The 25,312-nt window shown below is 53.8% G+C and overlaps 6 protein-coding genes across 6 annotated transcripts; 2 read left to right on the forward strand and 4 right to left on the reverse strand.

Moving 5' to 3' along the window:
• Nucleotides 1-1,862: 1,862 nt before the first annotated feature.
• AYL99_11542 (hypothetical protein) lies at nucleotides 1,863-8,331 on the forward strand (the record flags this gene model as incomplete). The annotated part of the gene is made up of 4 exons (XM_018843048.1): nucleotides 1,863-2,321; nucleotides 2,369-5,468; nucleotides 5,513-6,763; nucleotides 6,818-8,331. The coding sequence occupies 4 exons, from the start codon at nucleotides 1,863-1,865 to the stop codon at nucleotides 8,329-8,331; spliced, it is 6,324 nt and encodes a 2,107-aa protein (XP_018687808.1).
• A 1,351-nt stretch (nucleotides 8,332-9,682) lies between these two features.
• On the forward strand, nucleotides 9,683-10,777 carry AYL99_11543 (hypothetical protein; the record flags this gene model as incomplete). The annotated part of the gene is made up of 4 exons (XM_018843049.1): nucleotides 9,683-9,805; nucleotides 9,976-10,324; nucleotides 10,389-10,538; nucleotides 10,635-10,777. 4 exons carry the CDS (start codon nucleotides 9,683-9,685, stop codon nucleotides 10,775-10,777), a joined length of 765 nt encoding a protein of 254 aa, XP_018687809.1.
• Nucleotides 10,778-11,933: 1,156 nt separating this feature from the next.
• Nucleotides 11,934-13,357, reverse strand: AYL99_11544 (hypothetical protein; the record flags this gene model as incomplete). The annotated part of the gene is made up of 4 exons (XM_018843050.1): nucleotides 11,934-12,128; nucleotides 12,219-12,812; nucleotides 12,884-12,978; nucleotides 13,063-13,357. 4 exons carry the CDS (start codon nucleotides 13,355-13,357, stop codon nucleotides 11,934-11,936), a joined length of 1,179 nt encoding a protein of 392 aa, XP_018687810.1.
• A 547-nt stretch (nucleotides 13,358-13,904) lies between these two features.
• Nucleotides 13,905-16,172, reverse strand: AYL99_11545 (catalase-peroxidase; the record flags this gene model as incomplete). The annotated part of the gene is made up of 1 exon (XM_018843051.1): nucleotides 13,905-16,172. The coding sequence occupies one exon, from the start codon at nucleotides 16,170-16,172 to the stop codon at nucleotides 13,905-13,907; it is 2,268 nt and encodes a 755-aa protein (XP_018687811.1).
• A 1,512-nt stretch (nucleotides 16,173-17,684) lies between these two features.
• AYL99_11546 (hypothetical protein) lies at nucleotides 17,685-18,847 on the reverse strand (the record flags this gene model as incomplete). The annotated part of the gene is made up of 3 exons (XM_018843052.1): nucleotides 17,685-17,720; nucleotides 17,777-18,498; nucleotides 18,562-18,847. 3 exons carry the CDS (start codon nucleotides 18,845-18,847, stop codon nucleotides 17,685-17,687), a joined length of 1,044 nt encoding a protein of 347 aa, XP_018687812.1.
• An 818-nt stretch (nucleotides 18,848-19,665) lies between these two features.
• On the reverse strand, nucleotides 19,666-24,072 carry AYL99_11547 (calcium-translocating P-type ATPase, PMCA-type; the record flags this gene model as incomplete). The annotated part of the gene is made up of 3 exons (XM_018843053.1): nucleotides 19,666-20,566; nucleotides 20,620-21,002; nucleotides 21,055-24,072. 3 exons carry the CDS (start codon nucleotides 24,070-24,072, stop codon nucleotides 19,666-19,668), a joined length of 4,302 nt encoding a protein of 1,433 aa, XP_018687813.1.
• Between the last annotated feature and the right edge of the window lie 1,240 nt (nucleotides 24,073-25,312).

Here is a 25,312-nt window from a genome sequence, read left to right on the forward strand (position 1 = left end):
ACGGGGCGTTCCTGTCCTGCCGAAGAACTGCGTTGGCTTTGCAGGGCGCCCTGCATCGCGTCTGCCCATCCCAAACCATCTCTGTATCATCGCCCGTCGACCTGCCGAGTTCGGGTTTCTTTGCTGCACTGGTTGCGGCTCTGCAGCCATCAATCAAGCCACAATTGCATGAGTGAGACCGTGCCATAAGAGGGAGTCATTAAAAGGGGGCTCCTACCACGCCCCATGATGGGCATGACACCCATTTCTGGCACCTGTACGACCTCAACTCGGCCCCCCTTTACTGTACAAGTGTTGGCAGCTCGGATCACATCGGGGGCACACTTCAACGGCGCGAAAGGGTGGGTCGATTGCCTTCGCACCTGTGACTGAGGCCCAATCGCAGTGGCCCAGCACCCATGCCAGTTATCAGGGAAAATCTCCCACACCAAACACTGGCTGGATGGTGTCAGGCGTTTGGTCCACCAGACCATCCACACTTGGTCTTGCTGGAATGCTGCTAATTTTGCTGGTCTCGCGCATTCCAACCCATCACCTCCAAGCTTGCCATCTACTCCTCTCCTATTTGTCTGGTGGTTCCTATGTAATTGTAGCGGTGAGCGATTCGTTGCCACATCGATTGCTTGCCTGCATAACCACCGAGACTTGTCAGGCGCGTCATTCGTTGCTCGGCCTGCAGGTCAACACCGCCAGATTCTCCAAGATGCACTTCGATGCATTGAATGGAGTCGTTTGGGCAGTGATGAAAATTTCCTACAGGAGTGGGAATTCTGGTCGGCTGGGTGAGGGTATATGAAGTGACCTCATTTCTCCTTTTCTCTCCCCCTTCCGGTTTGTGTATCGATAGGGAGGGTGATAACTAGCAGATAGGCCTGGGTGTGGTTTTGGCTGCCCCCCTTGACTGTTTCTGGCCAGGCGAGTCGCTGAGTTGCTGGGATCTGCGCAGCGTGACTGCAAGGGGGCAACTGTGGCACACTCGCTGCCATTTGCCCGCTCGTCCTCGCGGTTGCCCCATTGGCACCGGGGTTTGTCTTTGCACACCAATGAGCAAGTCAAACACCCTGTGACCTCCTGACGCTGCCGTTTCCCAGCTCAACCATCGCCCTCAGTTCTTCTATCGCTCAATACCAGAGGCTCTGTAGACGTAGCCTCACTCTCTTGTCTGCCTTTTCAATTCATTTGTTTCGCGTCGCCGCTGCCGCATCAAATGCTCTCCCAATTTAATCACTCGGAACGTCTTGCCCAGCTACAGCAACAGCTACAGCATGGCGACTCTGGTCGCCGCGTCGCTCGCCGGCAGAGAAAACACGTTATCTCGACCAAGGATCCCGAGATGGAGGAAGATGGCAAAGGTTGACCCTGCACCACTATACTGTTATGAGATGGGGGAGGTTGGGTGTATTTCTCCAACACCTTGCATTGCCGATTGGCGCCATCGCGTGCACACCGCCCTGCTTGAGTACTACAAGCCAGTACAACGGGTATGCAGAACGCTATTCCATCCTAACGCGAATCCGTCGAGGGCCTGCTCTTCCTTCTTCTTCTTCTTCTTCTTCCCAAGCCTGCGAACCCACCTCCTCTCCTCCCCCTCCTCGCACTGGGACCTTGTCTAACTCGGACAATAGTGTTCGACCCCAAACCACTATGTATACCTAAGAGCGGCTGCGCTGGTCGCAGCCTTATTACAGGAACTTACAGATCGTCCCCAGCCTTATGGAAGCTGCTCCTCATTGCCCACCAGCGAAGACTTGCTACCATCACAAGACCGGCAAGAGCCAGCAGCATATGCTCAAGTATTTACCACGCCGGACCAACCTCGACCCTTCCCCGCTGTCAGGGAGATTCACACCCGGGCAGCGACAATGGACCCCAGTATAGACTTCGGGGGCACATGGGGCGTACAGACCAGGGCGAAGAAGAAGAAGGCCGGGAAGGCTGCCCCTCAGGCAAAATGGGCAGAGTCAGACAACGAAGGCAATGGAAACGCTGCCGGAGATGAAGATGGTACTGGTGCTGGTGGAGGTGGGGATCAAGGTGGCAGTGCTGGCGGCGCTGGCGGCGGTGATGACAACAACAATGGAGGGGGCGATGAGGACGAGTGGGATTTTGGTGGCAGTAAGAAAAACAAGAAGAAGAATAAGAAGAAGCAAGAGGAGGAAGAAAGGAAGAAGCAGGAAGAGGAGGAGCAAAAGAAGAAAGAGGAAGAAGAGGCTGCCAATCCACTGAGTTGGGCCGACGATGCAAACAACGCCGCGGCCGAAGATGACTGGACAACCGGTTTCACAACGAAGAAGGATAAAAAGAGTAAAAAGAACAAAAAGGTACTTTCATCTGTCGAGATCATTCTTAACATTACTGACTTGAGTAGGGGGCCGACGAACCCCCACCATCTGCTTCAGACCCTCCTCCTGGGGCGACCTTCCAAGACATCAGCCTGGACGATAGCGCACCAAAGCTAGAATTTAGTTTTGGTGGCAATGACGGCAAGAAGGACACAGGAAGCTTTGGTACCTGGGGTAAAACATGGGATTTTGGATCTCTCGACACTGGAACAGGGAAAGCCGACGACAAGGCTTCTAAGAAGGATAGCGACAAAAAGGACGAATCGAGTGGTTTTGGGGACACCAACCCATGGTCTTTCGGCAGCAAGTCAAAGAAGAAGACAACCACCTCATACGGTTTCGATTTCGGTGATTTGGATTCCGCCGACAAAGGTTTCGCTTTAGACGGAGACGTCGGCGAAGGCAAACCCACCGACGATGCTTGGGGATTTGCCACTGTCAACAAGAAAGACAAAAAGAAAAAGGATAATGGGTTTAGTGAGCCCGCAGTGGCTGACCCGGGCTCGAAAGATGACGACCTTCTCGGTGCTTGGGGGACCTCAACTTCCAAGAAAGATAAGAAAAAGAAAGGATTTTTTGAAGAAGATCCCGTTCCGCCGCCTCCACCACCCGCCCCAGTAGAACCAGAGCCTGCGGCGGCAGAGGATGAATGGTCAGCTTTCTCAACGAAGAAAGACAAGAAGAAAGGAAAGAAGGGGGTCATAGAAGAACCTCCTGTGGATACAAAGGCTGCTGCCGCCGCCGTCGGGGCCATGGACAACAGCTTCGAATGGGGCTTTGGGACAGGCAAAAAGGACAAGAAGGCGAAAAAGGGCGCTTTCGACGACTTCAATGACCACGACGATCTTCTTGCAGTTCCTGCTCCTGCCGTCGAGCCAACCTTTACAGCAGACGACGGTGACGATTGGATGTCTGGTGCATGGGGAAAGAAGAAGGACAAGAAAGGAAAAAAGGCAGGAATCGAAGATTTATCCGCTTCCATCGACTTGAGCAATGCTGCTGATGCTAAGACGACAACGAGCGATGCTCCGGCACTCGATGAGCCCACCACAGCGAAGGGCAAAAAGGATAAAAAGGGCAAGAAGGGGGCTATTGTTGAAGAAGAGGAGCCCCCACCGCCCCCACCAGTTGAGCCAGTCGCTGAACCGGACGATCTTTGGTCCTCATTTGGGAAAAAGGACAAAAAGGGGAAGAAGGGCAAGGTCACAAGTCCAGAACCCTCGATCCCAGACCCAATCGTTGAGGTCGAACCCTACGAAGAACCGGCTAAGGAAGAGTATGCTGACACTACTGGTTGGGCGAATCTTTCCGCCAAGGAGCGGAAAAAGAAAGAAAAAGAGGCTAAGAGAAAGGGATTGATTATCCCTGTCGACGAGCCTCCATCGCAAGAGCCGGCTTCAGAACCAGTGCAGGAGCCGGAGCCTGAGCCGGAAGTTATCAAAGGAGATGACTCTTGGGGATTTGGTGGTTGGTCAACATCCACCAAGGACAAGAAGAACAAAAAGAAAAGCTTCTTGGATTTTGAGGAGGAAGCCCCTCCTCCACCTCCAGAGCCAGAACCGGCTCCGAAAGAGGAGCCGGACACGGCATGGGGCTTCACGAGCAAGGACAAGAAGAAAGGGAAGAAAAAGGGACCACAGGACGTGGTTGAAGAACCACCAGTTCCCCCTCCAGCTCCTGAGCCCGAAGACAAAATAGATGATACCTGGGGAACGTTTACGTCTTCGAAAGACAAGAAAAAGAAGGAGAAAGAGGCGCGGAAGAGCGGGTTTCTCGATGTCATCGATGAGCCGGCCGCGCCTGAACCTCAAGTTGAGCCTGAGGTCAAGGACAGCGATGTCTGGGGTCAATGGGGTCCTACCACTTCTAACGACAAAAAGAAAAAGTCCAAGGACGCTAAGAAGAAAGGAGGATTCTTCGATATAGATGACGACCCCCCTCCACCCCCGCCTGAGCCGGAACCCGTGCCAATTGTAGAAGTTGTGGAAGAAGATAACTTCTTCGCACTCTCAGCTAAGGAACGGAAGAAAAAGGAGAAGGAGGCAAAAAAGAAAGGAATTGCAGCCGCAGTTCCTGAGCCCGAGCCCGAGCCCGAGCCTATTGTTGAGCCAGAGCCTGTGGAAGAGAAGATTGACAGTACCTGGGGCACCTGGGGAACGACAAAAGACAAGAAGACGGCCAACAAGAAGAAAGGAGTCATCGCCGCCATTCCCGAGCCCCAGCCCGAGCCTGAGCCTATTGTAGAACCAGAACCAGTGGAGGAAAAGCCCGACGATACCTGGGGATCTTTTGGAACAACGAAGGACAAGAAGAAGACCGCGAAGAAGAAGGGAACCACCACCGAAATTCCACCCCCGGAGCCCGAGGTCATTGTCGAACCAGAACCCGTGGATGACACCTGGGGCACCTGGGGTACCGCGACGAAGGACAAAAAGAAAGGTGCTAAAGACTCTAAAAAGAAAACTATCGCCGAGGTCGAGGAGCCTCCGCCGCCAGACAAACCTGAGGCTCCTGCCGAAGATGACATCTGGAGCTCCTGGGGAACAAAAGACAAGAAGAGCAGCAAGAAGTCGAAAGCAAAGGACGATCTTCCACCGCCGGCACCAAGTCCCCCAGCTCAGGGTCTCACTCCGGAACCTGATTCGGCGGAGATATTAGATGACGATCTCGGAGGGGACAATTGGGCAGGTCTGACCAGAGTGAAAAGCAAGGCATCGTCGAAGAAGAGCACGATTTCGAAGACCTCAACTGGAAAGGACAAGACGAAGAAGACCAAGGAGGTCGAAGAGCCTTTCGACATTACACCGCCTGAGGAACCATTGCCAGAAGTGACTCCAGCGAGTGTTACAAAGAGCATGTGGGGTTTCGGGGCCTCGACGACAACCGCCAAGTTGACCAAAAAAGAGAAGGAGGCCAAGGCGAAAAAGGAAGCGGAAGAGAAGGCCAAGGAGGAAGCGGAAGAACAGGCCAGAAAGGAAGAAGAGGAGAGGCTTGCTCGCGAGGCTGAGGAGGCAGCGAAGAGCAAGAAGAAGGTCACCAAATCGTCCAAGACCGACGCGAAAGCCAGCAAAACGAAGGATGCAGACGAGCTCTTTGATATGTTTGGCGAGCCACGCAGACATCCAAGTCCGAGAAAGAGTCCAAATTGAAAAAAACAACGTCCAATAAAGAAGAAAAGAACGAGGACGACTATTTTGGCACCTGGGGTAGCGCGTCAACATCCAAGAAGACAGCTGGCAAGAAGGACTTGGACTTGCAAAAGGAAATTACCCAACAGGGGTGGCCCGATCAGGATGACGCGCTAGCCGACTTCTCAAGGGATCTCGACTCTGGATTTGACTTTGAGAAGCCTTCTTCTACTTCAAAGGCCGCAAAGGCAATGCTCACCTCCACAAAGACAAAAACAAGCTCCTCTGTCGCCGATCGCATCAAAGCTCTTGAGAGCAAGAAGAAGTCCAAGACCGAGCCTGCGCTGCTGACTAAGGAGCTGCCTCCACCAGACGACGCGCCATCGCCCAAAGAGGTAAAGGCGAATATCGACAAGGCACCAGCCTCGAAGACGAAGACTGCTGTTGCCACCAAAACGACGAAGACATCCAAGAAAGACGCGTCCCCCGTCGCAGAGGAGAAGAGATCAAAGGACTCCATCCCTGGCAGCTTTCCCGGCGCGTTTGGCGACGACGATTACGGCGACGACATTCTCGATCTCGACAATTCACCCCCGTCGCCTGAAAAGCCCAAGGCGAAGGCCACCACCGTCGGTAAAAAGAGCACGAAGTCTAAGACCACCACGCCTAAGGAATCAACAATAGAGGACTTCGACCTGCCCGAGAAAGAATCAGTATCCAAGTTGCCGACGCCTCCCCCCGAAGAAAAGAAAACAACCAAGAAAGAACGCCCTCGGGTTGAACGATCTGCAACCACTTCTTGGGGATTCTGGGGTGCAGCACCTCCGCCGAAGAAATCGACCAAAGAAAAGCCAAAGGACGAGGAGGACATGCCGCCGCCACCACCCAAGAAAGAGAAATCCCCCACCGGCCTGACCCGGTCTAAGTCGACTCGGACTCCAAAGGAAAAGGAACAGGAGGACAGGAAGGAAGCTGAAAAGCTCTCCAAGTCGTCTGGCTCTGACAAGGAGACCAAAGCTAAGAAAGCCGAGAGACCCAAGGCCGCCCGTGGGACTTCGTTTTCGAACTTCATGTTTGGTGGACCACCACCATCGGCAATGCCGCGTCCCAAGACCACCAGTCGAAGACCAAGCAGTACGGGCAGTTCAAGACCTTCGTCGCGGCGTCAGTCCGTGGATGGTCTCGCGTCACCCCCGCCTGAGGACGAACCTCACGTTACCGACAAGGCAGCCAAGCTGATGGGTATCAAGTCCAGCAAGGTCGAACGCCGCCCGTCAGTGAGGAGATCTTCAAGTAAGCCGACAACTCTAGCCCCGCTTGGAATGATTGCTAACCCACCTTCACCAGCTGTTCCAGACCCGTATCCCATCGACGATGATGACATGGTCATGATCCACACCAATGACAATGCTCCGCTCGTGAATAGTGTATCTCTGCCCGAAAATCCGAGGTCTAAGTCTTCCAGATCAAAGAAAGAGGTAGGTGCACATCCCTCCTCAAATCGTCTGGCCCACGTTTTCCGCCCTTCATGGTCGCCGGATTTCAATAAGGAAGTTCATGCTGACGGGCGGGTTTCCTACGCGCAGATCAAATCCCACAGCAAAACCATGTCTCATGACGATGATGTTGTGATGGTGGAGAGCCCCACGCATGCAGACCCGTTGGTCACGAGCGGGCCCGATGATATGGCATTTGTGGATCACCCGCCCGTATTGAAGAGAAGCAACACCGCCCCCCGAAAGTCGACAGGGCTTTTTGGCAGCTTCTTTGGCAGCTCTCGTTCCTTTGAAGGGGACAGACAGCGACATCGGAGCCACACCCTGACAGACGCAGAAGATCTACCTATCAGGACCAAAGATAAGTCAAAGAGGCGTTCCCGAGCTATCGATGGGGACGGATTCACCACCGACGCGCCGGCTGAAACAGACGCCGACATGGAAGTTCGACGTGCTGAAAGAAGAGCGAAGCGCGAGGCGCGTGACCAGGCAGAGGAAGCTGACCGCGTCGAGCGTGAGCTCAAACGGAAGGAGAGAAGAGAACGTGAAAAGGCGGATCTCGAAGCTCGTCAACGCAAAGCTCGCGAGCGTGAGAGACGAGAACAGGAGGAGGAGGAGAGGCGCCGTGAAGAAAAGCGTGCTAGGCGTGCCGCCCGGGAAGCACGCGCTGCCCAGGAGGAGGCCGATGCCAACGTGGAAGTGGAACGCCGGCGGGAAGAACGCCGACGACTCCGTGCTCAACTTGAGGCTGAGCAAGGAGTCAATCGCGACGTTACAAAAGATGACCGTCGCAAGTCATATTATGCGGAGGAAGAAGAAAGAAGAAAACGGAAAGAAGATCGGAAGCACCGGGACAGAGACGGGGAGAGATCGAGCCGCAAGCGATCCAGCGTCCTTGTTGAAGAATATCACGAATCTCGAAGCGGCAGCGGTAAAGGAACCGCGCCTCCGGCCAACAAGACCAGCTCATGGGTCAACTCCCAAGCCGACGAGCCACCCGATCTGCCGCCTGTCGAGGGCACAATTCTCGATCCGAGTGGTGAAAAGCCACGAGCAGCGGACGAGCCTAAACGCAGCAGTCGCCATCGGGACAAATATGCGGGCATGACAGACGCCGAAATCGAAGAATACCGTGCTCGGCGGAAAAGCTCGCGTCGTGTTGAGGGCAAGTCGGCCAGTGGCGGCAGTGACGAGCGAGACAAGGATCGAGATCGGAGAGAACGACGTCGTCGCAGAGATCGCGATCAGTCTGATGGGCGCGGTTACGGGTATGACGAGGTCCCCGTCAAGACTTGGGACGGGCGTCCAGCCCTGGGCGGGAGGAATGACAGCAAGAGAAGGAGCTTTCTCGGAGGCCTTTTCTGATCGCCGACATCAGTCGGGACAGAGTAGCAGCAGATTGCCAGATGTTACGCCCAGGTCAACAACATCACGGGGCGAGGATGTCTGCTGGTCCGGATATCCACGTCGCCAGGCAGCAGCAGCAGCAGCAGCAGCACGCACGCTCGTCCAACTTCAATCTGTGACAGAGAACGAACCTACAAGCATACAGCAAGCATATCTTTTTTGGCATTCGGCATCACCACTCGCTTCGATACCCATGTCTTCATATCACGCTGGCTTGTACTCTCAACTTGCATTGATTATCTGTTTTGATTTGGCAGTTTTGGCATTTTCGAGCGGCGAGGGCGAGAGAGTTCAGATTCGAGCCTTTGGATTGATGTTCGTCGCCCTTTTTTTATTCTCCATCGCACAAGCCTGAGCTGAGCTGAAGATGGTATCGTGGACCCCCTTTGTACGAATATTGTACTTGAAGCCAGGAAGCTTGGACTTGTTGATTTGAGCGTTCTGCTCTTTTACTCTTCTTTGGATATAGATACCCCATTTAGTTTAATATATTTTTGTCTTGACCTCCACCATGAAGACATCCATGCCGGGCGATCATGCAAAGGTAGTTTTGTCATGAGGAATCCTCGATCGTCCATCTTCCCTGACCAGAGCGACGAGGTATATGCATATCGATGAAAATTAACGGCAGAAGCAGAAGCATTAGAGTCCACAGAAAGACTGAGTCGACGATTGTCCATGCTCGGCTAAGATAGCGGTCGGAGTCTGGCGTTGAAGGGGCCACCATTGGGGGTTGCTCAGCTGCCTTGTCGAGAAACTGATGGACAGAGGAACTGAGATTATGGGGTCGTCAATCGACTTTGAAACGAATGGAGAGAACGGATGTGTATGATACGGAGTCTCAACAACCTTTGAATTTCGCGTGCTGGTCGTGGTGGAGGAGAGATGGACGTTCTTCTTATCAGAGAGGTCTTTTATATGTACAGTACATGTAGATAGATATGCGCTAAAGCCACCCGCCGCATCCGACGCATCTCTGTAGGAGCCTCTCTCACTCACTCACTCACTCTCTCTCTCTCTCTCTCTCTCTCTCTCTCTCTCTTGCTCCCACCTGTGCCCTGAATAGCTTTGGAGATGTAACAGAGACGTAATAGAGATATGTATCAATTAATTAATATGGCGAGGTCATTGGCTCTCGTCCAATCACGTTGCTGTCTTGGCACGAGAGCAACTTCTTTGAGGCGTCGGGGGGACTTTCGACTCTTACAAACGTACGTGCTTCTTGTTCTTGCATCACAGTGACTTGTTCAACTGCACAATCGGCCTTGGGGGTCTCTCGTGAGTGTCATCGTTGCAGGAAAACGTGGCCATGGCGAGGAGGAAAAAGCAAAAGACGAAGCACTCGTCGACAGGGCAAGAGCTCAGTCAGGCCGAGATCTGGGACGATTCGGCGCTGATCCGGTCTTGGAACGATGCTCTCGCAGAGTACGAGGTATGTTTGACAGTACATCTACACTAGGACAACCCTCCTTCCCGCCAAGGTACCGCAGAGGCAGATCTTATGATATTCCTGGGGTGTGACCTCCGCGAATCTGCCTGCACTTTTGTCAACCCATATCTTGATGTCCTCTGCATGCGTCTTGTCCTAACCTGAGGCACTAGTACTACCACAGCATACACGCGCGGGGTGAAGACGTGGAAGAAATCCTCCGAAAGGCCGAGATGGGCGAACTTGACGACGACGACGACGACGACAGCAACAACGGCAACAATGAGAACGAGACCAACATCAACGCTGGGGGCCACGCAAGCGCGCAGTGGCGACCGGTTCACCCAGAGCCGCCAGCTGAAGCTGCAGTTTCTAATGGAAATGAGAATGCCGACGTTGCCCGTGACACTAGATCTGAGAGTGGTGAGTTGGAAGACGGGGAATGTGTGAGCTCCCAGGAGGATGCCCACGGAAGCAAGCCACTTGATCTCGAGCAGAAACGAAGGGCTGCAATGGATCAATGTATGTCTTTGCCTTGTGGAAGGTTTCAGACGGTGGGTTAATCGCTGACATTCTGTGCCTCTAGTCCAATCCATGTTAGTCGAGCCGGAAAAACAGCAAGAACGGCCACCTCAATCGACATTGGGACAGCCATCGTCGACGAGGACAGCGACGACAGCTGTTCCACTCATAGGACCCAGCTTGCCACCCGCGACCGCAGGTGCAAACGGACAAGGTATGCTCTCTGTCGTCTCTATGTGTTCAAGGGGCCCCTCCAAACGTTACCCTCGTGCTCTTGGTTGCTTTTCTAACTGCCGTCCTGCGCCAACAGCTACACCCACCCCTTCGCAAGACCAAACACTCGAGAACATCAAGATGGCATATTATTGGGCGGGATACTACTCGGGACTATACGATGGTCAACGGCAAGCTCAAGCTCAAGCCCAAACGGAAGCCCAGCAAGGAACTCAATAACCACCACCTCCATCACCAGAGGAGGGAGCGACGACGTCAGGCTAACGATGAACTCTGTGCACAGATGTGGTGGATCAGGCACTCCCTTGTTGGCCCTAACTACCACCATAAACCCATGTGCACGAACAACACTGCGGAAATTGTTTGTGGACTCTCTTGGTTCGTCCATCCATCCATCACAGATCATGTTTCGGGAACGAACGGGTGAAGCTTATCTCACCGCCCGACGGGTGCTCATCGTCTTCCACCACTCTTCCCAGAATCAGGTCTTACAACAGATGTGCGCAGCCACGAGGACCAGAGACACCTGCGATGTGCAATGCAACCTCTGAACCCTGACGAGCGGTTCAATCCACTCCGCTTGCGTACAGTCGTGCTCGGTCGAGGACCTTTTGATTTTTTTTTTCTTGCAGGGCGTTCGCGTGTGGAATTGATGCACACCACCTTCAATCGATCAACGGGCGACAAAGTCAGCAAGAATTCGACCAGCGTCCAAAGTCCCCTACCCTCCCGTTCATGAACCTCGGTCAATATCAACCGGTCAACCAGTCAATGCATATGGCAAGCAGATACCCGAAGAAGGTTACCAATCAAAGGACAGGAAGAGAAGGAGGAGAAGAAGAAGAATCAGAAGGAGAAAGGAGACATTCGATCATCATCGTCGTCGTCGTCGTCGTCATCAAGGCGCAATGCGCAATGCGCAATGAGGGAGGGCGATGAGATGAAAGGGGGAGGCAGCCATTGTGAATGTGTGTGAGAGAGAGAGAGAAGGAGGGAGGGAGGGAGACAAACAGACAGGCAGACAGAGAAACAGAATCTCTGGAATTGTCCAATGCTTCGATTTCTGGATTCGGTATCAAGACTCCCTTTCCTGCGTTGTCAGAGGCACTGCGTGCCGAGTGAGTCAAGGCTGGCCTCTTCTTCTGCTTCTTCTTCTATACGTCTTGCTCTCCCTCCTCACCTCAGAGGGTGCGAATGGGGGTGACGGAGAGACCCTTCTAGGAAACGAAACGAAACGAAACGAAAAGCAACGGATCACTGTAATTTCCTCCCAGACAGACCCAGAGATTTATTTACCTCCCTTCACCTCCTCCTCCTCCCACCTTCGTGTTCTGCTTTCGCTTTCAAAAATCCAAGCAGTCGTCTTTGCCCATACTCATTCGACCTCGATATCGTAACACACATAGGCCGAATACTCTCCTTGGTCGCCGGCGGCCACCATGTCTTGCTGGCCCGTCCCTTCATCTTTCACCACCCTGCCCTTCTTGTCCCGTCCGAACGCATTGCCTGCCAGATACGAGTACTCGCTGTCCAGACCTTGACGCACTCTCTTTTCGCGTTTCGAGTCCGTCTGTGGGCATCTTGTTAGCGTTTTGATCGACTCTGATCTGAAACTCGGAGCGCAGGGTAGTGTAATGCGGAGCGAGGGCAGCGCACATACCTTGATCAGAACAGCCACATAATCCAGCGGCAGGCCGTATCTCAGGACGGTTTCGACAAATACCCTCAGCACGACTACATGCACGAGACACATGACCGCCTCACTCCAGCCCGTCCGACCCAACCGCAGTGTCTCTCCCCAGACTCGTTTCTCCTCGGCCTCGACCCTCTTCACCTCCTTTTCCTCCTCTTCCTTGCCGCCTTCCTTGTACTTGTAGTCTCGGGGCACCCACTTCCGCTCCCGGGCCTTGTGCACAAACTCTTGCGCATGCTTCCGGAACAACGTCACCGCGTACAGACTGTATTCCTGGTCCTGGGCGATAAAGGTCGCCGAACGTGGAACGACCATCGGGGCCAATGTTTCGTAGGTCCTCATGAACTCTTTGACGTTGGAATTCGGCACGGCGATCAAGTGGGTTTCCAGATGCTCCGAGTGTTGGTTCTGCACCAGGAGTTTGGGGTCGGTGATGAGAGGCGCGAGGGACTTCGTCGAGAGGTTGCCGGTCTGTTTGCGAAGTAGGGATTGCAGGGAGGTGCGGAGGGAGTTGTATTGGTTGTACTTGGACCGGACGTCGTTGTCTATCGAATTTGCTTCCTGTACCGCCATAGTCAGCATAGGTTCTTGTTCATGACCTCGGAGCGGCTCCCAGTCCTCCATTAACACACCTTCTGTAGGAGATCAATCAGCTCCGACAGCGGCCTGTCGGCGCGGTATTTGACTTTGTTCCATGAGAAGCTTCGCAGGTACTGCTCGAGTGGTTCTGGACAGCAGGGGATTGTGTCAAGTCAGCGCTCCGATCACCATCCATATCTCCGCCGCCCGGTCGCATGCAGGAACAACGTACTATCATTGACGTTCTTGTGCATGGCAATCTTCTCCTCGTCCCCGTCCAGGATATTCTTCAAGGTGTCCCCGACTTTGCCCACCACGCCGTGACACACGGCGGCCAGCTTGGCCAGTTCCTCGGACTGCTGTAACAGGGCATCGAGCGTGCCGATCTTGAAGTCGGGGATGGAGAAGGGGAGGACGTCGCCGTTGGACGGGTTGGCCGCTTTCTGTACCGACGCCAGGGCGTCGTCCTTGTGGCCCGAGGGGGTTATGCTGGAGGGCACCGACACGAAGAGATATTTGGCCGCCATAGTGTTTGAGGCGACGGTGACTACCGCCTGGGCAGGTTGCTCAGGGAGAGGGGAACGGGACGCCTCGAGCAACGAGAGCGCACGGAGTTACAAGGGACCGGCTGTCAGTTCTGAAAGTCTGGTACATATGCATAAAGGACAAGGGACTGCACTGGGACTGATTGCATGTAGAGAGACAGAGAGAGATCCGGGTGAACTATTTAGATGGTACAGGCAGAGATGGAGCTCCCTCACTACGCTATGATGATTGGCGTCTTCGGAAGCTCCTATTGGGAGAGGGTGCGTCATGCCCATTTGGGTGCTCCCCTCCTTCTCTAAACACCATTGATACTTACACCACTCAAAACTCACTTCAAAGAGAATGAGAAACAGAAGTACACAAGCATTTCTGAAATGGTACATTTTGATTGAAACTTAGGTGCGGCTGCAGTTTATTGAAGCTTGCTAACCGATCGAATGTGTTCACTGCCCGACTCCGAACCACATGATGAAGTGACCACGACTACACATCCGTGGCACGCAGTATCTCCTGTCTTCTCTACCTCCCTTATAGACGTGCTCTTGCAGGATCCTGGGCAGAGGTTAAATCAAACCGATCCAGGTTCATGACCTTAGCCCAAGCTGCGGCAAAGTCTTTGACGAATTTCTCCTCATTGCCGGCGCTGGCATACACCTCGGAGATGGCACGCAACTCAGCATGGGAGCCGAAGACCAGGTCACTGCGGGTGGCAGTCCATTTCTTCTCACCGGTCTTGCGATCGAAGCCCTCATAGAGTTCCTCGTCGGGGCTGGCCACCTTCCAGGCTGTGCCCATGTCGAGGAGATTGGTGAAGAAATCAGGCGTCAATTGACCGGGTCGTTTGGTAAAGACACCATGGGAAGAGCCATCCCAGTTGGCATTCAAGACACGCAGGCCACCAACCAGGACAGTCATTTCGGGAGCAGACAGATTCAGCAGTTGTGCCTTATCGATGAGGAAGTGCTCGGTGCGGGCACGGGCGGTTCCCTTGCCGTAGTTGCGGAATCCGTCGACCAAAGGCTCGAGGTGCTCGAAAGACTGGGCATCGGTTTGCTCTTGGGTCGCATCTGTGCGGCCAGGTGAGAAGGGAACAGGGACGCCACCGGCTTTCTCCACGGCAGCGGTGCCTGCCAGGACGATGAGATCGGCCAGCGACACCTTCTTGCCACCGCTTGCGGAGCTGTTGAACTCTTGTTGCACCTTCTCCAACGCCGCCAGCACCTGACTCAGCATTTGAGGGTTGTTGGCTTTCCATTTGTTTTGGGGAGCGAGACGGATGCGAGCACCGTTGGCGCCGCCGCGCTTGTCGCTGCCACGGAAGGTGGAAGCCGAGTTCCACGCGACAGTGATCAGCTCGGAAGGCTTGATACCGGTGGCCAAGATCTTTTGCTTCAAGCTGGAAATGTCGCTGTCGTCGATGATGGGATGGTTGGCAGGTGGGATGGGGTCTTCCCAGATCAGCACCTCGGACGGGATCTCAGGACCGAGCCAGCGGGATCGTGGGCCCATGTCACGGTGCAACAGTTTGAACCAGGCACGGGAGAAAGCGTCGTGGAGCTCCTCTGGATGCTCGAGGAAGCGACGAGAAATCTTCTCATAGGCCGGGTCGAAGCGGAGAGAAAGATCGGTCGTCAGCATGGTGGGCTTGTGCTTCTTGTTGGGATCGTAGGCGTCGGGAATGATCAAGTCATTCGTCTTCGCGACCCACTGGTTGGCACCGGCCGGGCTCTTGGTGAGCTCCCATTCGTATTTGAAGAGATATGTGAGGAAGTTGTTGCTCCATTTGGTGGGAGTGCCGGTCCATGTGACTTCGATGCCGCTAGTGATGGTGTCGGGACCCTTGCCGGAGCCATGCTTGTTGGCCCATCCAAGACCCATCTGCTCGAGGGGAGCATCTTCTGGTTCCTTGCCGACGTTCTCGGAAGGAGCGGCGCCGTGCGTCTTACCGAAAGAGTGTCCACCAGCGATCAGGGCAACGGTTTCCTCGTCATTCATCGCCATGCGGCCAAAGGTAGTGCGGATGTCTCGAGCGGCGGCGACGGGATCCGGGATGCCATCAGGGCCTTCTGGGTTGACGTAGATCAAGCCCATGTGTGCCGCTGCGAGTGGAGTTTCCAGATCTCGAGTGTGGATATCCTTGTGGTCTTTCTTATGTTGATCGCCATCGACGACGCCCTCGCCCTTGACACCCGAGTGACCCTCCGAGTAGCGGATGTCGTTGCCTAGCCAGGTGGTCTCGCCGCCCCAGTAGGCGGACTCATCAGCTTCCCAGGTGTCTGGGCGGCCACCGGCGAAGCCAAAGGTCTTGACACCCATGGATTCGAGGGCGACATTGCCAGTCAGGAGTATCAGATCGGCCCAGGAGAGCTTGTTGCCATACTTCTGCTTGATAGGCCAGAGCAGGCGACGTGCCTTGTCCAAGCTGACATTGTCAGGCCAGCTGTTGAGGGGAGCAAAGCGCTGTTGACCTTGACCACCGCCACCACGACCATCGGTAACACGGTAGGTACCGGCGCTGTGCCAGGCCATGCGGACGAACAGACCACCATAGTGGCCAAAGTCTGCTGGCCACCAGTCCTGAGAGTCTGTCATCAGAGCATGGAGGTCCTTCTTGACGGCCTCGTAGTCCAAGCTCTTGAAGGCCTGCGCATAGTTGAAGTCCTTGTCCATCGGGTTGGAGACAGGAGTGTGCTGGCGGAGGATGTTGAGTCGCAGGTCATTGGGCCACCAGTCGCGGTTGCGTGTGCCGCCGCCGGCGACATTGGCCTCTCTCATGGGGCACTTGGACGAAGCCATGGCTGCGGATGTTCGTGTCAATCTGGTGAGAGGAAGAGACAGTCGAAACGAGGAGGAGCAGGAGCGTGAAGGTGAGAGAAAAGCAAAGGACATGTCGGCACAGGGAGAGAATTACCCCGCGTCTTTTATAAAAGAGAGGCAAAGCGCAAAGAGCCCCTCAAAAACACAATCGAATAATACCAGGTACCTTCCCCCCTCGCTGTCCATGTCCCAAAGCCGCCTAGCGCATCAGGCCCCGCCGGAAATCGGCGTCTAGGCAGGCAGGGATTTATTAACTCGCTCGCGATTGGTGCATTGGGTCGAGTGTGTGGGGAGGTGAGCTGCTCGGCTACTCCCTGAAACAGCTAGTCCGAGCGAACGGATTCGCACACTTCGGGTAACGCCCAGCGAAAGTGACACCCCTCCCCTCCGACGACACCTGATAGCCATGGGTTTGGTATCTACAGGTGGGTGACAGGGTGCAGGGTGCAGGGTTGACAAACCCTCGGCACATCGCAATTCAGATCGATTCTAGACTTTTTACCTGCAACGTCATTTGTTCCAGAAGAGCCCCAGAGGCCCCAGTGGCGACCGAACCTTCCAGTTCAATCGTCGACATGTCATCGAAAAATCACAAAGCCAATTCTCGACCACGGGAACACTCCACATCAGCATATGGTGCAAGTGAAATATGGCAGTCAGCTGCGAGGAGGATGGAGAGGGGAAGAGCTTTTGAGGACAGGGCAACGGATGCACTTGGGGGTTGGTATGTCGTCGGCATTCCATCCATCCATCATACCACATGTGTGAGATCGTCATGCCACTGAGATGCCGTTTACGCAGTAGTCTACTTTCCCTCGCCGGTTAGGTGGTGGAGTACATACATAGTCCGGGTACAGAGAGAAATGCTGGAACGTGGACGAGTCGGGATGATGCAAAAATATGGAGGGAGGGAGAGAAAGGCCTCCTTCTCGCTGGGACCTGCGTTATTCGCTTTGTTTTGCTGCGAATTTGCCGGAACCGGCAACTTCAGAGTCGAATCTGACTTGTCATCACGGCCTCGCTCTACCCCTTGTGCCCCTGAGGCCGTGCCAATGAATCCGCTTGGCATTTGAGATCTCGATGATCGCTTGCGACATCCGCCCTTACCATCACGACAGTTTACAAAGCGTTTCATGGCATTGGAGATTCCCGTGGCTCACAGCCATATGTAAAAGCGAAGGCCGATGGGACTTCGTTCTTCTCGCTCACTGGTACGAGGTCTACACATGATCTATCCACCGCTCTACTGCGTAACAAGAAGCCACAAACACCTATAAATGTGCCACAGCGCCCTCAGCCTTGTTGACAAGAAGCCGTTCATCCCCGCCACATGATTCAAAATTGCGAAGCAACGAATGGGTATATCTCCAACCCTCCTCTATCCGGCAAAGCACAGGTCTCATTATGTACTCCGTTCTGCGTATTCTACTCGCTTTTGATGATCCTCTTGAAGAAAGATAAGGGAGGCGATTTCTGGCAACGCAGGGTCGCTCATGCTGAGGTCACCCTGTACAGGGATTTTAATACCTACAACAAGAATTGTCAGTCATGATCAAACGATTTTATACCACAAACGGCCGTACCTTTGCATGTTTTGGTTCAACGAACAACGCGGTGGCCTCGACCAACTTAACGGGCTCCTCGCCTTCGGCAACTTCAAGGCTCTCAATCCAGCCCTCAGCCCACGCCTTACGGCCTTCAACTTTTGTCGTCTTGGCCCTCAGCACCAGGAACTGTCCCGCCATCGTCGGCTTGAGGTAGTTGATGTTCAGGTTAGCCGTCACGCCGACCTTGTTCGGCATAGCCGGGAACGCACATCGCGCCAGTCCCTCGTCCAGCATGGTCGCCAAAAACCCGCCGTGGACGATTCCCGGGTGTCCTGAGACGTCAGTCCCGACGTAGAATATCTGCACCATTGATTTGCCGTCTTTCTCGTTAAAGTAATATGGGGGCACCACGATCATGCCAGGCCCGGACAATGTCCCCGCCGTCAGGTTGTGTTGTCTCAATTCCTCGGGAATTTTGAGGTGCGGTCGGGATTCAATGAAATCCGGATTTGCCCGCAGTGACTGCGCCAGGGCACAGTTCTTGATGTGTTCGTCAACTTCACGTGCGAAGTCATTGTCCGGGGAGTAGAGGGAGAGGGTCTCCGCGTCCGAGGGCATTGAACCCATGAGTAACGGGGTGGGAATAGGAGAGGCGTAGGTCACAGCGAAATAGGCTCCAATCGCAAAGCAGACAGTGCTGATGACGAGGAAGCTGATTGTCCGGCGGACGCGTGCTTGTCCTTTGTTGTGGACGACCACTGTATGACGCGCGTATCAGCGACCCGTCAAAACCGACGACACAGGGTGTTATTGTCACTCACCTGTAGAATACGGACTCCGCACGACCCTCCTTGCTAATGGTCTCGGATATTGAAGGGCTCTTCCTCGTGTAGATGACGACGACGACGACGCCGCTTGTGAACAAAACCCAATGGCAATGTGGCTCGGCCGGTGAGCGAGTGACCGGAGGAAGAGTGTGTGAGCAGAGAAAAGCCGATATGTGCAGGTGGACAGGGGGTTCGTGGTGGTCGGTGGCTGGTTGAAGAGAGACGTTGAGCGAGGGATGTAGAGCCCGATTCTATTTAACATTGACCGCCCCGGAGCCATGGTTCCCCAACTGCGAAGTATCCAGGAGAAAAAAGCGATAGACGGCCCGCCAGAACCCGTCGGGATACGACGAAGCGAAGAGCGAAACACGGACGTGGCAGTGCGATGAGATAATGTCGAAGCGCAGGTGGAGTTTGCAAGCGAAAAATGCCTGGCATCGATTGGCAACGGCCGGTGATCCAACCGATTCACATGTAGAATTTGCCTCGGCTCACAGTCTCACAAGTCTCACGGCGCAGCGTCGGGCCAAAGTACCATGTGTCACAATACGAGGTACACAAATACTTGCTACGAAAACTGTTGTTGCTTGTGGTAGGACAATAGTTGCGTCCGTACTCAAGGCTGCGCTGCTTATTCTCATCATAACCTTTATTGAAAAGCCGACATGCGGTGAGAAGTGCCATGTCCTACGTGTTGTACAGGAGCCGGATCAGTGCTTCATATGCTCCAAACACTGTCCATGATCTCAGCTTTAGTAAAGCCTTTCCTTTTCCAGGCCCGCGCATTCCGTATTTGCCCTTTGCCTCGCTAATCCACTCCCCTCCTAGTCCCAACCCATATTTACGGCCGCCTGGCCAAATCCAGGCCATGTTAGAGTGCAGAGATTTGTAGCCTGCCTTTTTGCACTCAGCCTTGTGATTGTAGACCCTATCGGATTCGCCGGGTGTGGTATCCCAGACAGACAGACAGACAGTTTGCTGTTGGGTGCCATCTTTCACTTGCAATTTGCGAGTGACTCGGTCTTCGATAGGTGGTATTTCCAGCCGAAGGCCTAAGCCTTCGAGATAGAAAAAAAAAAACAGACATTGTCTCAGCTTTCATACGGCAGACCCATGTCGTGAATGTGAGATTTTGGATCGCGGAGAGGGACTGTGTGCTGGTGCATAGTCGAAATGCGGAGCGAGCTCAGGATCCTGACTCGGAGGAACGCCAGCTCGTGGAGCCGAGCGGGCAAACACAGGGTCGTCTGCTGGTGTCGCCGGATGTATCTCCATGCCACTGGTCCCTTCCACTCCAGAATGGGATCGAGCTCTGGTGAAACGCACTGTCTCTTGTTCCTCGGGTCGTCTCTCAATCGGAGACCACCCTCCAGCGACGCTTCCGGCGATGATCCCAGCCATTGCTGTGGCAGGGCCGAAAACCGAGTTCGAACTCGATCTTGCCCGTCGTTTCAATCTTTCTGGGCTGACCGGGGATCCGGTCAGTGTCTCTGGTACAATGTTTTCTCCGTCTGGTGTCTGCGGCAGTTCACTGTTCGATCGCGACCGCGAACGAGAAGGACTGCGCGACCGTGGCAGAAAGGTGTCTCGTGGATGCTGCAGCTTGTAAGCCAGCTCCGAGATGCGGCCGCCACGGATCCTCTTCAGGAATTGCAGTTCTTCTCGGATTTCCTCCAATGCCGGGTTCCATTGCACCTTCTCGTCGTCTTCGAGCACAAAATCTGGGCCACGCTTCTTTCTTCGGGGCAAATGAGGTATCAGTCTCGCAAACAGTTCGTCGGGGATCAGCCGTATGATGACTGCCACCGGTACAGAAAGTGCGCCGAGCACAATGGAGTATCCCCATTGCGCCCCGTTGATTCGATTGATCGAGAAGGCCTGTCCTCCGACAAACATGATCAAACACTGGCCCCCGATGATGATGAGTTGGATCCCCAGGAACCAGTAATTGCGAAACATGCCTTCGAAAATATTGAACTTGTTATCCAGTCGTCGAGAGCTGGACCTGGTCAGCGTCTGGCACTCATCAGATGAGACCGGAAATGCACTCACTTATATTGGTTAAAGATTTGCATCCACACAAACGTGTTGAAGATTGTGCTCTGAAGGGCGTTCTTCTCATGCTGTGTTTGATAGGACAAGATACCGTCACCACCGAAGTACAAGACCAATGTCACGACCAACTGATAGATCGACTGCCCAATGATCATCTTCCACATTGTGATTGTGATCAGAGGGGCCGACTTTGGCTCCGGTCGACGTTTAAGTACGGAAGCCGTAGGAGGATCCGTGGCCAGGGCCAGGGCGGCGAAGGTGTCCATGATCAAGTTCACCCACAAAAGTTGGACAGCCGTCAGCACAGAGCTCTCGTCATCATTCGCGACCGCTGAGATGAACGTGAGAAAGACTGCGGTAATGTTCACTGTAATTTGGAACTGCGTCATGGTCAGCCTGTCGTTGGTGTCTGGACGCAGCAGAAAGACTTACCTGAAGGAACTTCTTGACAGCGTCATTGACAGTTCTGCCCCATGAAATGGCTTTGACGATCGACGCAAAGTTGTCGTCCATAAGGATGATAGCCGACGCTTCCTTCGCAACCTCTGTGCCAGCGATACCCATGGAAAAGCCAACATCTGCAGCCTTGAGTGCGGGTGCGTCATTGGTACCATCACCAGTGACGGCCACGGTCTCTCCGAGCTTTTTCAATTGGCTCACAAGTAGCTTCTTGTCGTCGGGACTTGACCGGGCGAGCACTTGCAAGCGCGGGATGACCTGCGTCAGCTGCTTTAAGCTCAATTTTCGAAACACAGGGCCTTCCATGGCAATCCCACCCGGTGTGAAGATACCACATTCAGTCGCGATCGCTTTGGCGGTCATGATGTTATCACCGGTCACCATGCGCACAAACACACCCGCGACCTGACAGTCGCGAACCGCCTGTTCAACGCCGGGACGAAGCGGGTCCTGGATACCAACAACCCCAAGGAATACCATGTCTTTGAAGACTTTATCAAATTCCGCCTGCTTCTTATCGTCTGGAAGGGCGGCACCTCGGGGTGGCCACTCATTGAAATCTCGGTAAAGCAGTGCAATGGTACGCAGAGAACGTGATGCGTAGTTGCTGACAATGCCGTTCAACGTCTCCATTTGATCTAGGGTCATTGGCGCATCCACCAGTTCCTTTGTGGGATCGCTCACGATCCTAGTGCACTTCGAAATGAGGATTTCGGAGGCTCCTTTCACCAGCATCCGGTATTTGCCATTTGATAGTTTGATGACGACAGCCATACATTTACGACCAGAGTCGAAGGGAACCATCTGGACAACCTCAGCATTCGCTCGTTCTTCACCAATCGATCCAATAGGCAGATGGTCGACGATGAATGTGAGCAGGGCAGTCTCTGTCTTGGATCCGATGAATACTTTCTTGCCTTCTTCCTCACCCTCAAACGCAGTCGTATTGAGGATAATCGAGTCTTTGAGGAGCGACTTCGTGTCCTGAGAAAGTGTCGCAAAGAATTCAGCCGAGGACACGTCATCAGCAACCACATCAGGAACTTGGAGCTTTGCATCGCCGGCAGCCGTAGAGCCGATGGGCTGTTGTTTGTCGCCGAATCTAGAAGCGGTAGACAAGGTTCCCGCAACGACCGTCATCTTATTTTGCGTCAATGTTCCAGTTTTGTCGGAGCACACAGTAGTAGCATTGCCCATGGTCTCACAAGCTCGCAGAAGTCGCACTAAGTTGTTGTCCTTAAGCATTCTCGTTGTTGCAAACGCAAGTGCGAGCGTGACGGCCAAGGGTAAGCCTTCTGGCACCGCCACCACAATAATGGTAACCGCCACGATGAAGATCTGAAGGAAGCGTTGACCCTTGCTCTGAGCACCTCCCTCGATATTCTTGAGCTCTGCAAGAAACTTGATGAATAGCACCACAAAGAGCAAGAGACCGGCAGCCAAACCGAGTTTCGCAATGTACTCGGCGAGAACGTTCAGTTTCATTTGGAGAGGTGTTGTCTGAGTCTCGTCCTGTAATGACATCAAGGTCTTGCCATAGCTCGAGTTGACGCCGGTTGAAGTGACAAGGAATGTGCCGACGCCCTCAGAGACCTTACCGCCAGAAAGGATGAACGGGTCCATCTTTTTCAAATTTTGGTGCGTTTCGATGGCGTGATAGACTTCGTCGGCTGGCGTTTTGCGGATGATATCAGATTCACCAGTCGCTGAGGATTCGTCACATCGGACGTTGTGGCCCTCGATGAAGACGCCATCCACAGGTATCAAATCGCCCGGCTCCAGGTGCATGACATCCCCGACCAACACGTCGTAGACTGAGATTTCCTGGGATTTTCCGGACCGGATGACCTTCACAAAGCGTTCTTCCTTCTTACGATTCAGCTTGATGAATTGACGCTCCTTCTGGTAGTCATTCAGGGCGCCCACGAAAGTTACAACAAAAATTGCGACCATGATGGCGACGCCTTCGACCCATTCGACGCGGGCTTCATGTTGTTCAGATGGCGCAGGTTTGATGGTCTGGTAGATACCAAGAGCAAGTGAGATAACAGCAGCAACAGACAGCAGAATCAGCACCTTGTCGTTGTAGGCAATCCACGCCAGCTGCCAGAATGTTTTAGCCTTCTTTTCCGGAAGCCGATTATCCCCAAAAATGCGTTTGCGGTCTGCAAACGAATTCTCGGAAATCTTCGCTGGAGCTATTATCGAGTTGGATGTCATCGTCCTCTTCACGGTGCCATAGTTTTGCTCGGCTTCAGCGCCTGCCTGAACAGCCTGCTCAAAGTCGATAGATCCACTCAAACCAACTTCATCCACACTTAGACCGCTGTTACGGTCAGTCCGCAAACCCTTTTCCAGACCTCTCAAGCCACCGAGAGCGTGAAAGGCGGCCAGGTTCTTGGGGTTGATCATCTTATTCAGCTGTCCCGGGCTAAACGCAAACTTATTGTCCTCTACCTCGAAATCCGCCTCCGTTCCAGGATCTGGCCGCAGGGCGTCTGCATCGTTCATCACGTCGTCGTTATTGGTCAACGAGCTCTTGCGTAAATCATCCGTCCCGGAAATCGTTGAAGCGATTTGTGTTTCTCCCCCAAATTCGGAAGTAGACGCCGAGTTTTGAGACTCCATCGACGTCGCCCTTGCTCTTGAGCCGGGAACTGCAAGGAAGTTGTGGGCAGCTCCATCCAGAAAATGTGCTCTGGGAGAGGAAACATTGTGCGGAGAAGTCGGACGGGACTCGCGTAAGTCAGAGGACGGTCGAACATCGGTTGGCGACACTGAAAGTGGAGAAGAAAGGGTAGGTCCAGAATCGAGACCAGACGTTTGTATTCGAGGTAGAGGGCCAGGTTTGTCGGATACTGCACTCTGAGGTTCTTCGAGAGAGGGAGGAGAATTGACTGCGGAATCGTCTATACTAATCGTCGGAGCCCGCGGTCGGTGCTGGACTGCTTTTGGAGATTCTGGGTCTGACCCATCGGAGGGTGAAGTCATGGTAGGGTTCGAGGTATAAAGCGTCGCGTCGGAGAGGGTTGCATACAATGCTCCCAGCTCCTCAGCGTCTTTATTGGAGGCGCGAGTGTCTCAAACAAAGCAGACCGTGCCAGAAGCGGCGCGAAGTTGAACGGGAGAAAATGTCCAACCTGCAGAGGAAATAGATGCCGATATTATGTGAACTGCTGGATTATGTGAAGATAAAACTGGCATAACAAAAGCGGTCAGAATGTTTTCACTGTGAAGGAGGCAAACGTGAAGTGGCGGGACAACGCACATACAAATGGTAGTGGATTAAACAACAAGTCAGGCTCACACCACAGACTTTCCAGTGCCAATGCCGAACAAAAACAATACTCCAATGCGACCCGTCTGTTGAGAAAAGGTTGGTAGCCTCCGTGCTGGCTAGGGAATAGTGGTTACTATGGGAAAGGCGGAATCGTATGTGGGATAATGTACAGTGTGTGGGCAGCGACGGGGATGAACAAGGGGAACGTAGTCGGGGTCAGCCTCACGATCAAATTGGAAGGTCCACAGGAAAGGGAAGGATACAAGGAAAGAAGACGGGTAGGGTCAAGAAGAGGAAGTATGTACAAAAGAAAGGGAACGAGGCAAACTGCAAGGCCATTTGCTGTTTGGAAGGTTGTGTCAAGACAACCAAGACCATCGAGGGAGTTGAGAAAACACGTACGTGCATGTTGTGGACAACGGTCCAGGATCAGCATGCATGGACGTAGGTAGTTTGTCTAACGGAGTCTTGAACCCAGCGAGCCAGCCCCAGGCCCGGAGCGAGAGCGCTAGGCCAGCACGGCCACTTAAACCAGGCCCTCAGAAGCCCCTAGACGCCAACTAATTCTGCCTCTAAAATGCGGGCACCCAGCGGGCTTCCTTCCCACGGTCACCATCACCGGCGAGGTGCCAAGCTTCTTGGAGGCGAGAATCCTTGGGATTCAAGTGGTTCTTCCTGCATCGGACATGGCAGAGGCCGACCGCAGTCTTTTCCTCTTTCTTTCTCTCTGTCTCTCGTCAGGTACCTGATTACATATGGTATGGAGACTCAGCCAAGATCCGCAGTTCTTCACCCCCTGATATCACTCTTTTCGCCTTCCTCAACAAGATTCCCGTTCTTTTCTCGGCGGCAAATACATCTGACATGGTCCGGCCATGCGATGGGAAAAAAACCCCTCGTCTTTGTTCTGGCTCCGCTTCTGTCTCGCGCCTTGTGCAGCAGGTAGGAGGG

Source organism: Fonsecaea erecta (genome assembly GCF_001651985.1).
Source record: "Fonsecaea erecta strain CBS 125763 chromosome Unknown Scaff14, whole genome shotgun sequence".
Taxonomy (NCBI): domain Eukaryota; kingdom Fungi; phylum Ascomycota; class Eurotiomycetes; order Chaetothyriales; family Herpotrichiellaceae; genus Fonsecaea; species Fonsecaea erecta.